The sequence below is a fragment of the Leuresthes tenuis genome, unplaced genomic scaffold, assembly GCF_036924035.1.
Source record: "Leuresthes tenuis unplaced genomic scaffold, fLeuTen1.0.hap1 SCAF_17, whole genome shotgun sequence".
Taxonomy (NCBI): Eukaryota; Metazoa; Chordata; class Actinopteri; order Atheriniformes; family Atherinopsidae; genus Leuresthes; species Leuresthes tenuis.
Window position 1 is genome coordinate 2,904,187 of NW_027325371.1, and position 16,064 is coordinate 2,920,250.

Below are 16,064 nucleotides of genomic sequence, written 5' to 3' on the forward strand. Positions count from 1 at the left end.
CAGATTCAGATGAATCTCTGCTTTGAACTAACTCACATCCATAATCAAACTACATCCTAACACATAAGAACTAAGGCAGGCTTTGGCCCAAAAAACAATGGTGAAAAACTAGTTTGAGGACAGTTTAGAACTACCTGGAACAGGTTGGAACCGGTTTGATCCGGCCTGAGAACACACGTGAACCGTTACCTCGGAAACAAAGGAATCTGAGAACCAATAGGGGAGAAGTATTGTGTGTGACCTGTTGTTGCTGGGCAGAAGAGAGGTGATTCTTTTTATTTTAGAGGCAGGTTTTAACCAGAAAGTCTTTTTCCAGAACGGACTCGGGTTCAATTCCTTTTTCCTGAATAAACTCTACAGCGGTGGATCTACAGTGTTTTTTTTGGCTGTTTTTCTGACTTCGCTTGAACATTTTAAAGAAACTCAGTTTTTGCTCCCAGTATTGGTGTAACGAGGCATTTTTGATAAATGTTTGAGTATAAAACTGGGTCTGATCTGGATATTTTTAACACTTTTTAACACTATGGTTCTGGAGCACTGTTATCAATATCAGAACAAGAAATGTTTTTAGAAAAATACATTTTTCCAGCCCTTACTGTGGCCATAAGGAAAAGCTAGCTAGTTTTTCCCCGATCCGATTACTCGAATATTCGTGAATCTAAATAATCAGAACGTATCAGAACCCGAGTCTGTTCACAACACCTCAGAGGACGCCATTTCCCGATACTTTTACCTGTATTTGCCCACCAGAGACTGAGAGAATGAGTTAATTAGAGCTAATCATCCATGAATTGGGCCGCAGACTTCAGGCTACCTCCGGTTCCCCGTTCACCCACCTCTGTTGGGCCTCCAGAACTTCTCCATGCCGTGCCTCATCAGCACGATGCGCGACAGCTCCGTAAACGACTCGATGACGTTGAAGTTGCACAGGGGGCTGACTTCGAAGAAGGTCATGCCGTTCTTCTCGGCGTACGCCCTCGCCTGCTCGGTGGGAACCTGCCGCTTGAAGGCCAGGTGGAGGCGGTTACCCACGAGGATCCGAGGCACGCCAGGGGCATGCTGGGAAGGGAAAAAACCATCAGAGGACCGATCAACCCGCCGCTGAGAGCTTCAACATTCAGCTGGTAAAACACCCACAATCAAGACTTTTAATTTGATCAATCATCTGTAAGTCGAATGAAAGATTTTAGGGACGGAGTCTGAGACTTTAAACATTCAACAAGCTGGAGGCGGCGCCATCTGAACCCATAAACTGGCTCAAACATGACCTCGGTCCTCCTTCACTCCTCCCGACCAGTCATCAGCCTCTCCGTGGAGTTTCCTCCTCACTTTGGACCCCAGACTTTTAACAACTAAAGGTTAGTACTTTCCTAAAAGCAGCTTAAGGTTGATGGCAAACATCTGAATCTGTAGCGGTTCCGTCTACAACACTATTTGCTGCTTTTCTACACAGATGAGTAACTGAGACGAACAAACCCCTGAAGGCAGCTGCAGCATCTCACTTCATTACTTCAGTTATTTGACTCCAACGTTGCTCTGATCAATGGAAACGAGTCATTAACCTCTTTCAGACATCCGCACTTTACTCTGGTTTGTTTGCTTTTTTCTGCAGCCGTCCTGTTTTTAATAAAGCACCTAAAATCTTTTTTCGTCAGCTTCTGAAGAAACTGGAAACATGAAATAAGAACATTTTAGAGTAAAACTTTGTCCTTACAATAAAGGCTTTTTGCTTTTAATAATAACGACGTTTCCTGAAAATGTTGCTGCTGGCTGAAACACGTTAAACTTACGATGCGTTCAATGACCTCGGAGGTACAACGTGGAAAAACGTGGCTTCATTTCACTTTATAAATAAATGAGCTGAAATTTCTTTCAGAGAACTTTGTTCGATGTTTTATTTAATCCAGAATAACAAATGAAAGGATTTTTGTTTGGTAGTTCATTCGTTCATTAGGTAGGTGGGTAGGTTGTTCGGTAGGTAGATAGTTCATTTGTTCATTTGTAAGGTAGGTAGTTCATTTGTTCATTTGTAAGGTAGGTAGTTCATTTGTTCATTTGTAAGGTAGATAGTTCATTTATTCGTTTGTAAGGTAGGTAGTTCATTTGTTCGTTTGTAAGGTAGGTAGTTCATTTGTTCATTTGTAAGGTAGATAGTTCATTTATTCGTTTGTAAGGTAGGTAGTTAATTTGTTCATTCGCTAAGTAGGTAGTTCATTAGTTCATTAGGTAGGTGGGTAGGTTGTTCGGTAGGTAGATAGTTCATTTATTCGTTTGTAAGGTAGGTAGTTCATTTGTTCATTTGTAAGGTAGATAGCTCATTTATTCGTTTGTAAGGTAGGTAGTTCATTTATTCGTTTGTAAGGTAGGTAGTTCATTTGTTCATTAGGTAGGTGGGTAGGTTGTTCGGTAGGTAGATAGTTCATTTATTCGTTTGTAAGGTAGGTAGTTCATTTGTTCATTTGTAAGGTAGATAGCTCATTTATTCGTTTGTAAGGTAGGTAGTTCATTTATTCGTTTGTAAGGTAGGTAGTTCATTTGTTCGTTTGTAAGGTAGGTAGTTCATTTGTTCGTTTGTAAGGTAGGTAGTTCATTTGTTCGTTTGTAAGGTAGGTAGTTCATTTGTTCATTTGTAAGGTAGGTAGTTCATTTGTTCATTTGTAAGGTAGGTAGTTCATTTGTTCATTTGTAAGGTAGGTAGTTCATTTGTTCGTTTGTAAGGTAGGTAGTTCATTTGTTCATTTGTAAGGTAGATAGTTCATTTATTCGTTTGTAAGGTAGGTAGTTCATTTGTTCATTCGCTAAGTAGGTAGTTCATTAGTTCATTAGGTAGGTGGGTAGGTTGTTCGGTAGGTAGATAGTTCATTTATTCGTTTGTAAGGTAGGTAGTTCATTTGTTCATTTGTAAGGTAGATAGCTCATTTATTCGTTTGTAAGGTAGGTAGTTCATTTATTCGTTTGTAAGGTAGGTAGTTCATTTGTTCGTTTGTAAGGTAGGTAGTTCATTTGTTCGTTTGTAAGGTAGGTAGTTCATTTGTTCGTTTGTAAGGTAGGTAGTTCATTTGTTCATTTGTAAGGTAGATAGCTCATTTATTCGTTTGTAAGGTAGGTAGTTCATTTATTCGTTTGTAAGGTAGGTAGTTCATTTGTTCATTTGTAAGGTAGGTAGTTCATTTGTTCGTTTGTAAGGTAGGTGGTTCATTTGTTCATTTGTAAGGTAGGTAGTTCATTTGTTCATTTGTAAGGTAGGTAGTTCATTTGTTCGTTTGTAAGGTAGGTGGTTCATTTGTTCGTTTGTAAGGTAGGTAGTTCATTTGTTCGTTTGTAAGGTAGGTGGTTCATTTGTTCATTTGTAAGGTAGGTAGTTCATTTGTTTGTTCGCTAAGTAGGTAGTTAATTCATTCACTAGGTAGGTGGGTAGGTTGTTCGGTAGGTAGGTAGTTAATTCATTCGTTTGTAAGGTAGATAGTTCATTTATTCGTTCACTAGGTAGGTAGTTAATTTGTAGGTAGTTAATTTGTAGGTAGGTTGTTCGGTCGGTAGACAGATTGTGTGGTAAGTAGGTGATTATTTTGTTCGGTAGGTAGGTACTTCCTACTCGTTTTTTTTTTTGGTCAATAGGTAGGTTGGTTGACCGGTATTTCCGTTGGTAGGTAGGCTGTCTGGTACATAGGTCGTTCATTTATTAGTTTGGTGGGTGGATGGATGGATTCTTTATTAAGGGATATGGAGTTATATATGAATTATGGAGGCAAACGCTTCAACGCAAGTTAATAAGCAGAAATTGGAAATTCTGAGTTCCGATTCGTTCCAAAGTGAAGCAGTAGGGCATTCATGGTGTGCATAGGAACATCCATGTGTCACAAATTTGGTGACATCTCTGGTAGAATGAAATGGTGCAACTAAGACATTCATGTCAACATGACCTAATTAAATCAGAATGAACTACGCAGCTTTAATGGATTATTATTTACTCCGAACACAGTGTGACCTTTAAGGCTGCGTGGCAGCGTCTTATTCAGAGTAAGATCTTAATCTGTGCCTGTAAACATACAGAGTGTCTCCGGGTGAAGTGAAAGAACAACTGCCTTAATCACTGTGAGAATAATGAAACCCTGAAGAGGAAGAAGCCAATGAGAGCTCTTTACAGCACGGACTGATCAATAACCTTCAGCATGGATTGAAGTGTGCTGAAATGTAGCATGAAATGATGCATGTAAGAAGTTTGCTGTCCAATCACACGGTTAGTACCGTGTCACTGAGGCCGACACGTCTGAATGAATCCATGAGATTTCAGGAAGCTCAGAATCAATATTTCACTGAAATGTGACCACTCTGTGAAAGCTGTGGGTGGATCCACACCAGCTGTTGTCTCATTGATTATCTATCTTTATCAACTGATCGTTACGGTTCATTCCAGCCCGGCTTTTTTCCCCGTGAACATTCGGCTCGATGGGTCTGCTCACGTTGTAGAGATGTGAGGAAAATGACACTCACTTTACTTTACTTTAAATCTTCATTTTCAGTCAGAAAAACAGTAATTTGGCAACTTTTAGCAGCCAGTTGCTTAAACTCAGCCTATAAACAAACATCAGCACCGTTTTCTGCATCAAAAGCTTTCATTTTAGGGACATTTTTCCTAATTTACTAAAACACTTTGGCTGTTGGAACCAGTGCAAGTCTTTCACACTTATTTATAGTAAAATATCTAAAAAGTTCCTCCATTACTTGCACAGATGAATCAGTATTGATCCTGAAACTGCTGCCATGATCAGTTCATTCAGTTAAACTGTTTAGAACATATTTCTCACTTCAAGTTTTCACTTTTATACAATAACCTCAAATTCTAATGCTTTAAATGTCATTTTTAACCACTACGAACACATAACAGGCGGCGGTAAATGGTACAACTACTGATTCAGGGTCGCCACAGATGGCGAGTCGCCTCCATATGGGCAGAGCAGGCAGCTGCACATCTGGATATTCGGAGTGTTCTTGTCTCAATGTGTAATTCTAACTGGAACAAATCTTTAGATGCAACTAAAGCCATTTCACAAGTAGGCTTAAATAACGGCTTAAACAGCCGAACTTTGTCTGTGCCACGCTATGTTTACCAGGTTAATACCAGAGTCGGTGCTGGTTGACGTTGGACCGTTCACCTTAAAGGGGAACTCCGGTATTCTTAAACCTGGACCTTATTTCTGGAGAACAACAAGTCCTGATACTAATCACCTAAAACGATGAGAAACATACAGCCCTAGATCCACGATTGTGATTGGTCATCCAGGGCCAAGTTCACACCAATGGGCTCTAAGAAAACCTGGGATGGCTCATAGGGTTGAGGCGAGCTTTTGTGATTGTTTAGCCTTAAATAAACTAAAATATACACCGGAAATGTTGAACTTGCTCCAGGCAACGAGCTCAGTCTGTACGAATCATGCTTTCCAAGACATACCGAACACGCTTTGCTTAAAGGAGAACTCCGGTATTTTTAAACCTGGACCTTATTTCTGGCATGAAATATGTTCATCTGCTCACTGAGAACAGTTTGGTGAAAGTCGGCGTCCTTCGGAAGATATTTAGATAACTGGAGATCCATATAACGGAGTGAACGGGGCTTAGAGGATGCAGCCTCTAAATAAGGCATTATCTGTCTTTATTTCACCAATACTTTAAGAAGAATGAATGAATGAACGTGTGCTATAGCTCTGTTAGCTCATAGCTGCTGTTAGCTCATAGCTCTGTTAGCTCATAGCTGCTGTGTTGTTGTTATTGTTGCTATCGGGGGGCTTATAGAGGGCTTTCTACACACTCGCCTACTGCGATGATGTCATAGCCGCCCGCCGCTGCAGCACGTTGGACCGTTCACGTTAACAACCATCGGACCGTTTGTTTTCAGGCGCTTCAGTAACTCTGCAGATGATCTGTTCCTGGTTAGCTCTTTGGCTTCTGTCTCCACGCTCTGCTCCTGTAGATCCGTCCTCACGAACAGCTGTGATTGGCTGATGCAGGCAGGTGGTCAGCAGGGAGCGCTTGATTTGCTTTCGCCTCGTGTTGCACGAGAGGAGCGCGTCTTTTAAATATCGGAGGATCCGTTTAATCGCAGGAAGTCAAAATCAAGATCGAAATTCAGACTCAGAGCCTCAGTTTATTCCTTCCTGAATCCAAGAGAAGCCATGAGGTTTATTTTGATCCATTTTCAAACATAAAGAATTAAAGGCGCATCGACTGAGGAAAGAACCGATCAGCACATGAAAACAGAAGGAGTCTTCAGTGGAGGACCGATTTAACCTTAAAGTAACCAGGAAATTAAACTCTTTGAGGTTTAAAATCTATTTTTTCATGTTAGGAAGCAACTCAGGCGAGCAGTCAGAAACACTAAGTGTACGAGGACATAAAAAACAAGTTAAAACAACAAAGGTTTACGACTCAAAACCTTCACAATTTGTCACCACGGTAACAAAAAGCTGAAAAATGACAGAATTGGTAAAACACAGCAACTAAAACCCCACTTGTCTGCTTCTGTTTGATTTCATTTAACGAGATAAATCAGGCAGATAATCTGATAATTATTATAAAAACAAGGATAATTATTATAAAAACAAGGTAAGAGGTGCAGCTTCCTCTCAAAGCGATGATCCTTAATCATCAACAGATTTCTCAGACCTCCAACTTCACTTTATTCCTCTTGTTAAAGAGGTGCCACTTCTGTGGAGGTGGAGCAGGAAAGGCCAAAGTGGAGCAAACATTCCACAGGCCAAAAATACCACTCACACACACTCAGAGAGGACATCCTCTTTGTTTCCAAATCAGCAGGAAGGACACGAGCTCCAACACCGGCTGTGATTTACCGCCTCGGGCCGCTTCACTTCAGACAGTTTTTATTTATTTTATCTAAAGATATGAAGCAGCAGCACGGAAAATAGGGCAAAAAGACACTTTTCAGAGATTAAACCTGCAGGTTTAACGCTCCAAACTGAAATCTTTACCCAAGAAACTTGTGTTTTCCATCTTAACTGCATTATTCAACCACTGCAGCTTTTAATTAAGCATCTCATTAATAAATCATTATTAATTACACAGAATTCTAGATGTCTGCAGGAACTCGAAGAAGCTAAAACACGAAATAAAAGTTGCTGAAAGCTCCAAACCCAAACAAAGCTCTGCCTTTAGCAGGCTGTTAAATCAGCCAGAAACACAGTTTATCACATTTAAAACAAACTGAAGAAAGAAGCGGGTTAACAGCTGATTTTGGAGTCGTTTGGGTTCAATCTACCACAGAAGACCCGATGGAGGGTCGTCTCTTTTTACCTTTACACTGTACCCCGGAGCTCCAACAGGTGCGTTACTGGTTTAAATAAACAGGAACCTCTTAAAGGGGAACGGAGGGATTTCTACACAGGCACTCTACTGGGACCACTTCATCCACACCCCCCCTGCATTATCCAAGGCATTATCTGTCTTTATTTCACCAATACTTTAAGAAGAATGAATGAATGAACGTGTGCTATAGCTCTGTTAGCTCATAGCTGCTGTTATGTGGCTACTTGCAGCTATAGGAGAGCTAACGGAGGGATTTCTACACAGGCACTCTACTGGGACCACTTCATCCACACGCCCCCCTGCAGCACAGTTTATTCACTCCGGTAAGAACATCAATCTTACTCAAAGTCGTCAAAATCTGATAAATATCCTGCCATGTTGCACAAAACTATCAGCAGCAAACTCTGTGTGAAGTTAGCCGACTGTCACAGAGCACGGAGTGAATAAACTGTGCTGCAGGGGGGCGTGTGGATGAAGTGGTCCCAGTAGAGTGCCTGTGTAGAAATCCCTCCGTTAGCTCTCCTATAGCTGCAAGTAGCCACATAACAGCAGCTATGAGCTAACAGAGCTATAGCACACGTTCATTCATTCATTCTTCTTAAAGTATTGGTGAAATAAAGACAGATGATGCCTTATTTAGAGGCTGCATCCTCTAAGCCCCGTTCACTCCGTTATATGGATCTCGAGGAATCTAAATATCTTCCGAAGGACTTTCGCCAAACTGTTCTCGGTGAGTAGATGAACGTATTTCATGCCAGAAATAAGGTTTAGGTTTAATTCCCCTTTAAGAAGTTCACATTTAGACTAAAAAGTAAGAGGAAGGTGGATTCAGCTGATACAGAGTCCAGTCAGGTTCATCTGATCAACGATTTGGGCGCAGCAATCATCACCCTCACCTCATCGATCTCTCTGATCCACCTGTCGATGCCGTCAAACGACCACCGGTTGGTGATGTCATACACCAGCAGGATCCCCTGAGGAGAAACGACCACAAGATGAAGACAGAGGCGTGCAGGTAGCAACGGGTTTCATCCCTTCAGCTGTCTGTTTCTCACCTGAGCGCCACGGGAATAAGAGCGAAAGATGGTGCAGAACCTCCCCTGACCCGAGGTGTCCCTGTGGAGAGCAGCAAAGGTGAACACAGAGATCAGGAATGCACAAAAACATCTGTGTCACATCTGTATCTGCTGATAAAAGCTTTAAGGTGAAATATCATCAAAAGGTGAGGTCAAAGTGGGCGTATTGTAGCTAATTTTATGTTAAAGGAGGATGAAATCTGCAGTTCTGCTTAAAAATATAACATTAAGACAAACTTTACATGTTTAAAGTGTTAATCAAAGGTGACATATTGTGTAAAATCCCTTCTTCCTGGTCCTGGGAGCAGATATCAGGGCGTCTGAAGTCTCCAGCAGGTGTAAAACTCCCCAAAAACACAACCCTGGTCTTTATTTAGTTCCCCTTTGTTTGAAAGTTCCTCATTTAACGAGCCGTTCTGAGTCCTTAAGTTGGCTCCGCCCCCTCTGCTAAGCCCCGCCCACTCACATCCACCCTGCTGGACGGATGAAGCCAGCTTCTGGTGGAAATGTTCTGCTGTCAGCTGCACTGAGGAGCATGCATCTTCCATCCAGCAGCAGCCTCAGAGGATATAAGAGCCCAGTGGATAAACTATATCTGAGGCTAATGTTCCAGCAGAGTTAGCTAAAGACTGTGAATGTGCAGCAAACACTTTTCATCCCACTGTTTTAACAACTTGGTCCAGTTCAACGCTGGACTGAAGGAACTGAGCCACAAAGAGGATCAGTTCCAACTCTCAGAGCCTGAACTTCAGAGCAGGGAAATGGAAGCATCTGAGAAATAACTCCTCATGGTTTATTTACTGATTTATTTCTTCCTTTAGCAGCAGCTAACGCTAACAGCTAACGCTAACAGCTTAGCTAATGAAGATGACGTACACCAACTTCTGAGGAGTTACTGCTGCTCCTTTCTGAAAGATGAACATTATTGTTCCCATATTACTTTGTTAGCTGAAGCTTTCTAGTTGAACGGTTCTGTTCTGTAACTCAGACAACCTGCAGCTGTGTGGATAAGGTGTGTTAACGTTACATTATCGGCATGTTTCTGATAAAGATGGAGGTCTCCAGGTACAACTGTTTAATGAGGTTAATATATCCAAAATGTTTAAACGCAGTAATTAACGGTTCACATGCATTACTACGAGTTACGCTGTGCACATCTCCGGCTTGGTCCATTACTGTTGAAGAGAAAGGATCGTTTGCTAGCATCTTCTGCTAGCTTACAGCTAACTGCTAACTTACAGTTGAGCCTTCTCCAAGCACCCCTTAAACAGCTGTGAGAACAGGGCTGAGACAGAGAGTCACTGCGCATAAACCAACAGGTATTTTGACCAAATCGTGTCTCAAACATCTCAATAAGACCTCAGAAAATTGTGTCAAACTGTTAAAAAAAAGGACAGAACGTCTCCTTTAATGTTTTAACATTTTTTCCCACCGACTCTGAGCTCAAACACACACCTGATTCTTCTTACTTTTTCCAGAACGGACTCCTTGTGAGAGATTAAATGCCTAAAACCAGACGTTTCACCACCTCCTGGCTGTAAAAACCTACCGACATACGACTTCATCTATCATTTCTGCTGTGTTTTGCTCTCTAAGCCAGTTCAAACTGGCTTGGAAAATGGGTTCTTTGCTGCATTAATATCCTTAAATGCGCTTTTTCTAACATAAAGAAATGATCAGGGATTAATCTGGATTGAGTGTCTCATCATGAGATTTGATGACAATAATTATCATAAAAAAGCTGGACTTGTCCTTTAAGTTCTACCTGAGAGCAACAAGAGGATGAAACTCATATTTAAGCCGTAAATCAACACTGAGGCAGCAGAAATTAACAAGATTCTGCATCATGAGCTGCTTCAAACTTCAAGCTTGGCTCCCCACAGGGAAGCCGAGGCGTTGGTTCTCCCCCGAGGAGCTGAATTCCTTGGCCTACTTCCACCAAACAGGGCTGGCCTCGCACTGCAGTGTGTCCTCACTGCCGAACACACACTGCGTCACAACATGAAGCCCACATGAGCTGAGCACTAAGGATGAGGATCTGCTCCGTGTCGCAGTGAAAATGGGTTTTATTCCTGCAAAAAGGCCATTTAGGACTCAAAAAACCCGGTCTCGGTCTTTAAGTATGAAAGTAAACAGAAGCAGAGTTTATGCACACAACAAAGAGGCTGGACTCAACCACAGAAATGTGTCCGGTGGCAAAAAGACAGAAATTTGACCCTTTTTTCTGTGTCAAAGTGAAACTTTCAGCTCATGGTACAGCAGAGAAAACCTCAAAGACAAACTGTTTCTATCACAAAAAGTATCTAATCAATCAAGTCTCGTCACGATCAGGTCAGAACCGTTGCTTTACACTCAGGATTCGTGGCTTTATTCACATAAAACCGCGGATATACTTATAAAATCCATTTGTTTTAGTTCCTCTGGAAGCAGGAGCCACTGTTTAGATGCATTTCTTCACTGGAGAAGCAAACAGAGCCACAGTCTGTAGGAGCAGCCAGGTTGAAAACCACCATCACTGTGATTTAAAACATGAGAAAATGTTCCCATAACTGCGCGGTTTGGATGCTGAAGGGAAGCAAACCAAAGATTTAGGGTGAGAAAGAAGAAACAGCCTCAGGTGAGCGACACACAACATGTTACACTGAGTCATTATTTATGGAGCAAAACGAGTGAGAAACTAAGTGAACCCCTGATCCAGCAGCAGTGAGCTGCAGTGATGGTTTCCTGTGGGACGTTATCAGTCTCTCTCATGGTTCTGGAGGAATCTCGGCCCTCTTCTCTCCAGCGCTGCTTCAGCTCATTGAGGTTTGCAGCTTTGGTTTCTGCACAGCTCTCTTAAGGTCCCACCACAGCATTTCAGTCAGGCTGAGGTCTGGACTCTGACTGGACCATTGCAACACCTTGATTCTTTTCTTTTTCACACATTCTGCTGTAGATCTGCTGCTGTAGAATACTTTGGTATCCAGAGGAGTTCATGGTGGACTCAATGACTGCAAGGTGCCCAGGTCCTGTGGCTGCAGAACCAGCCCAGATCATCAGCCCTCCACCACCGTGCTTGACAGCTGGTATGAGGTGTTTGTGCTGATATGCTGTGTTTGGTTTCCTCCAAACGTGCTGCTGTGCATTAGGACCAAACATCTCCACTTTGCTCTGGTCTGTCCAAAGGACATTGTTCCAGAAGTCTTGAGCTTTGTTCAGATGCAGCTTTGCAAACCTAAGCTGTGCTGCCATGTTCTTTTTAGAGAGAAGAGGCTTTCTCCTGCAGCCCTTCCAAACAAGCCGTCCTTGTTCAGTCTTTTTCTAACTGTGCTGTCATGACCTTTAACCTTTAACCTGCTAACTGAGGCCTGTAGAGTCTGAGATGTAGCTCTGGGCTTTTTCACCTTGGGGTGACCTTTAACCTTTAACATGCTAACTGAGGCCTGTAGAGTCTGAGATGTAGCTCTGGGCTTCTTCACCTTGGGGTGAACTTGCTGGGACGTCCACTCCTGGGAAGATTGACAGCTGTCCTGAATGTTTTCCACTTGTGAATAATCTTTCTCTCTGTAGAACGATGGACTCCAGATAGTTTGGAAATGGCCTTATAACCCTTCCCAGACTGATGGCAGCAGCAGCTGCTTCTCTGAGATCATTGCTGGTGTCTTTCCTCCTTGGCATCGTGTTAAAACACACCTGAATGCTGCAGCTGCTTTCGTTAACTCAGTTTTTGTTCAATAAATAATGACACAGTGTAATATGTGTTAATTAACTGAATTTTAGGACCTCTTAGAATTGAAAGAGGATGCAAATACATTCCCCAGATGTGGGTGAATGAGCCATGATGGTGACGCATGACTGTGGGAGTAAAGATGGAGCTTCTGAGTTCTTATCCCTCATTTCCAGATGAATTCATCCAAAGTTTAAGATATAAATCTCCAAATTCGCAGCCCCCATTTCATACCTCCAGCTTTACTGAAGCGATTTCTTAAAAGAGAAGAAATAAAGCTTCCTCGTCTTTTGCAGCGTTGCTTACCAAAGCTCCAGCTTCACTCTCCTCCCGTCCAAAAGGATGGTGGTGGTTTTATAGTCGATTCCTGCACAAAGACAGACAGAAGCAGCCATTAGGCAAACATCAGTAACAACACAGACCGAGGGAGGATGGTTCTGAACTAAATGCACCACAACTCACAGAATAAAGACTAAATCACGATTAAACTGGTTAAATCTGATGCAAAAACACTCATTAAAATCACTCTACAAGCAGAAGACAGGGGCATTGTGGGTAATGTGGCGGTAAAACGTGTCCAGACATTGTGTGTCAGAATAACTGTTGTTAATAAAGTTAAACACCTGGTTGATTCAACATTACAACATTTTTAATAGACAGTTATGAACCAGGAGCGACTTCGATGACAGAAAACTAAAACTCTGCTCTTTGTATCATTTAACATGTGTTTTTTTTCAGTTTCTATCCATCTATTATCGCCGCGGAGACCGGTTCAGAAGGATTTCTAGTCATCTATTCATACTGCAGCTTAAAATGTGTGTTACCTGCAATAAGGTGAGATAATTAATGCCTTAAGTTTAAAGACACTAATTAAAACCTTGTGCACATGTCCCTGAACGTGACCGCGGTCCATTATTGTTGATGAGAAAGAATTGTTTGCTAGCATCTGGTGAATGGACTGTGCTTGTATGGAGCTTTCTTAGTGTAGTTGACAAGACCACGTTCACACATTCATTCACACACTCATAAAGCACGTCTTAGTCCTAAGTACTAAGTCCTTCTAAGCATTCACACATTCATAGACCGATGGACACATCGGGAGCCTATCGGTAGGATATCAGTAGGATATCGGTAGGATTTCGGTAGGATATCAGTAGGATATCGTTAGGATATCGTTAGGATTTCGGTTGGCTATCTGTAGGATTTCGGTAGGATATCAGTAGGATATCGGTAGGATATCGGTAGGATATCAGTAGGATATCGTTAGGATATCGGTAGGATTTCGGTTGGCTATCTGTAGGATTTCGGTAGGATATCAGTAGGATATCGGTAGGATTTCGGTAGGATATCGGTAGGATTTCAGTAGGATATTAGTGGGATATCGGTAGGATTTCAGTAGGATATCAGTAGGATATTAGTGGGATATCGGTAGGATTTCAGTAGGATATCAGTAGGATATTAGTGGGATATCGGTAGGATTTCAGTAGGATATCAGTAGGATATTAGTGGGATATCGGTAGGATTTCGGTAGGATATCAGTAGGATTTCGGTAGGATATCAGTAGGATATCGGTAGGATATCGGTAGGATTTCAGTAGGATTTCGGTAGGATATTAGTGGGATATCGGTAGAATTTCGGTAGGCTATCGGTAGGATATCAGTAGGATTTCGGTAGGATATCTGTAGGATTTCGGTAGGATATCTGTAGGATTTCGGTAGGATATCTGTGGGATATCAGTAGGCTATCGGTAGGCAACGTGGCACCAACAAGTCTTGGCGTTCCAAGGACGCTTCGACATGTCCTTGGAAGTCTAACCGGGAGTTGACTGCTCTTCCTCCTGAACTACAGCCGCCCCAATCTGCTGCTAACTTAGAAGCTACACTGGAGGTGGAGCTGCTGACCCATCAAAAAGAGCAGGGTTGAGCACCATGGCTGACAGAGGAACTGTACTTAAACCAACAACCCTGCCTCATACATGTCAAGAAGACCTCAGAAAATTGTGTCAAATTGAGAAAAAAAGGGGACCAACAGCAACACTACCACCATGTGGAGGTTTGTCAGCTGTAAAGTGCACTGTGGGAGTTTAGCATCAACAGTTCTGCAGCCGTTTGGTCAGCGACAACAAACCTCATAAAACAGGAGGATTCATCCTCTGAGGATCTCGAAGGTCAAACTTTCAGCAGAAGGCGGCTTTAGATGAAAACCCATAAGACCTCAACTGGCTGCATCTTTTTGCAGCTAAAAAAAAAAGAGAATAAACCAAATTTAAGCAGAAGCTGATCCACTTCAACCTGATTTTTCTCAAACCGACGTCCTCAAAGTCAAACTGTGAGTCATTTAAAACCCACAAAACACAGACTGCCAGCATGAGGGTTGCTGATCCCTGACAAACCTGTCTGACTGCTCTGCTGCCACCTGCTCCACGTCCGGACATGTTCCTGCTGCTTTCACCTGAGGCCAAACAGGTGAACCACCGAACAACCAGAGCTGGCAACCGCCGCCGAGATGTTTATCTTTTTACAAGGTTCCCACTTGTGTAAATCTGTGTTCGACTTAATCATCAAGCTGCTGATGTTTGGTAATATCTACACATCAAAAACAAGGATTAAATCCAATTCTTTCCCAGACAAATAACACCATTCCCTCATTTTTAAAACCTGATACTTGAAAAGGATCAAATAAACCAACTGTTTTAGGAGATAAATGAGCAGTTTTAGAGGAAGTGACAGCTGCAGACGGCGCTGTAAATTCACTCAGACGGGAACATTGTTGGAAACCTCTCTCAAACACGACTGCATCAGGCTCTGATGGGTAGCAGCAGCCGGCTAACAACATTAGCAATTTCTTCCAATTTCCAGGCAGTGCAAAGCTGCAGCGGAGCTGAAGTGCTGAGCTCAGGGCGGCTTAATTGAATTGGAGTGAGTGCAACGCTGCGTACCGAGTGCTTCCTCTCCTCTTTCTGCCAGTGCTCACTTAGATAGGCCAGATAATCAATTGCTTCTCTGATGTCTTCGCTGAGAACTGCTGCTTCTATTCTGGGAGTCGGCTGACTTCGAGTCTTCTTGGAAGCACAAAGAGCTGAAAATGAGTGCTTCGTTTCTGGGAGGTGTTGATTTAACTCTGAGCTAATGTCTGGCTTCTTTAGTCAATAAAACTCTGCAGTGGTGATAGAAAAAGGCGTAGATAAAGAGCTCTGATGAATCTGAGCTAACAGAAACCCCTGAGAGAATGACTGGGATAAGAAAAGTAGTGAAGTTTGGCGTTAAAACGATTTATTATCACCTTATACACATGTGTTTTAGTCATTTAATGCAGCTGGAACTTTATCCTGGTTAGCATCACATCATACTTCCTGGTATGGTTTCACTCTCCAGATGTAGTGAACATATTATTTAGTATTTATGTTACGAGTGATCCACCGTACTGCAGAAAACTCTCATTTTAGGGCTAATCTAAGAATTAAATGACTGGAAATGGTTCACTTTGAGCTGAAGTTTAACCTGAAGGGATCCAGTACTTTTACCTTCAGGGACTTCTTTCAGGGAACTTAAAGGTTCTGGTTCTGGAGTTGTTTAAAGTCCTGAGTAGAAGCAAAACTTCTACATCTTTGGCCCTTCTCCTCCATCTTGAAGAGGTAAAGTTTTTTTATATTTTAGTCTTTTAATTGGGACCCTGGGAACCATCTGAACACAACGCCTTGATCTCCATCATCGAGCTCCATCACATCTTAGAGAAAGAAAGCAGCCAGAGTTCTGCTGAGATCTAACAGCAGAGATCATGTTTCTCCAGTTTTAGCTTCTCTTCATTGGCTCCCTGTTAGATTCAGAATAGAATTTAAGATTCTTCTCCTCACATATAAAGCTCTTAATGACCGAGCTCCATCACATCTTAAAGATCTCACAGTTGGATATTTCCCCAACAGAGCACTTTGCTCTCAGGCTGCAGGTTTCCTTGTGGTTCCC

The 16,064-nt window shown here is 42.2% G+C and overlaps 1 protein-coding gene across 1 annotated transcript in view; it reads right to left on the reverse strand.

Annotated features, from left to right (window-relative positions):
• rab40c (RAB40c, member RAS oncogene family) overlaps positions 1 to 16,064 on the reverse strand; it is a 28,981-nt gene that overhangs the window by 4,595 nt on the left and 8,322 nt on the right. Inside the window, exons 2-5 of the mRNA XM_072368934.1 lie at positions 12,409 to 12,469; positions 8,376 to 8,436; positions 8,217 to 8,294; positions 837 to 1,059 (exon numbers count right to left, since the gene is read on the reverse strand). Of these exons, the coding sequence (XP_072225035.1) occupies positions 837 to 1,059; positions 8,217 to 8,294; positions 8,376 to 8,436; positions 12,409 to 12,469 (423 nt within the window). The remainder of the gene's footprint in view (positions 1 to 836; positions 1,060 to 8,216; positions 8,295 to 8,375; positions 8,437 to 12,408; positions 12,470 to 16,064) is intronic.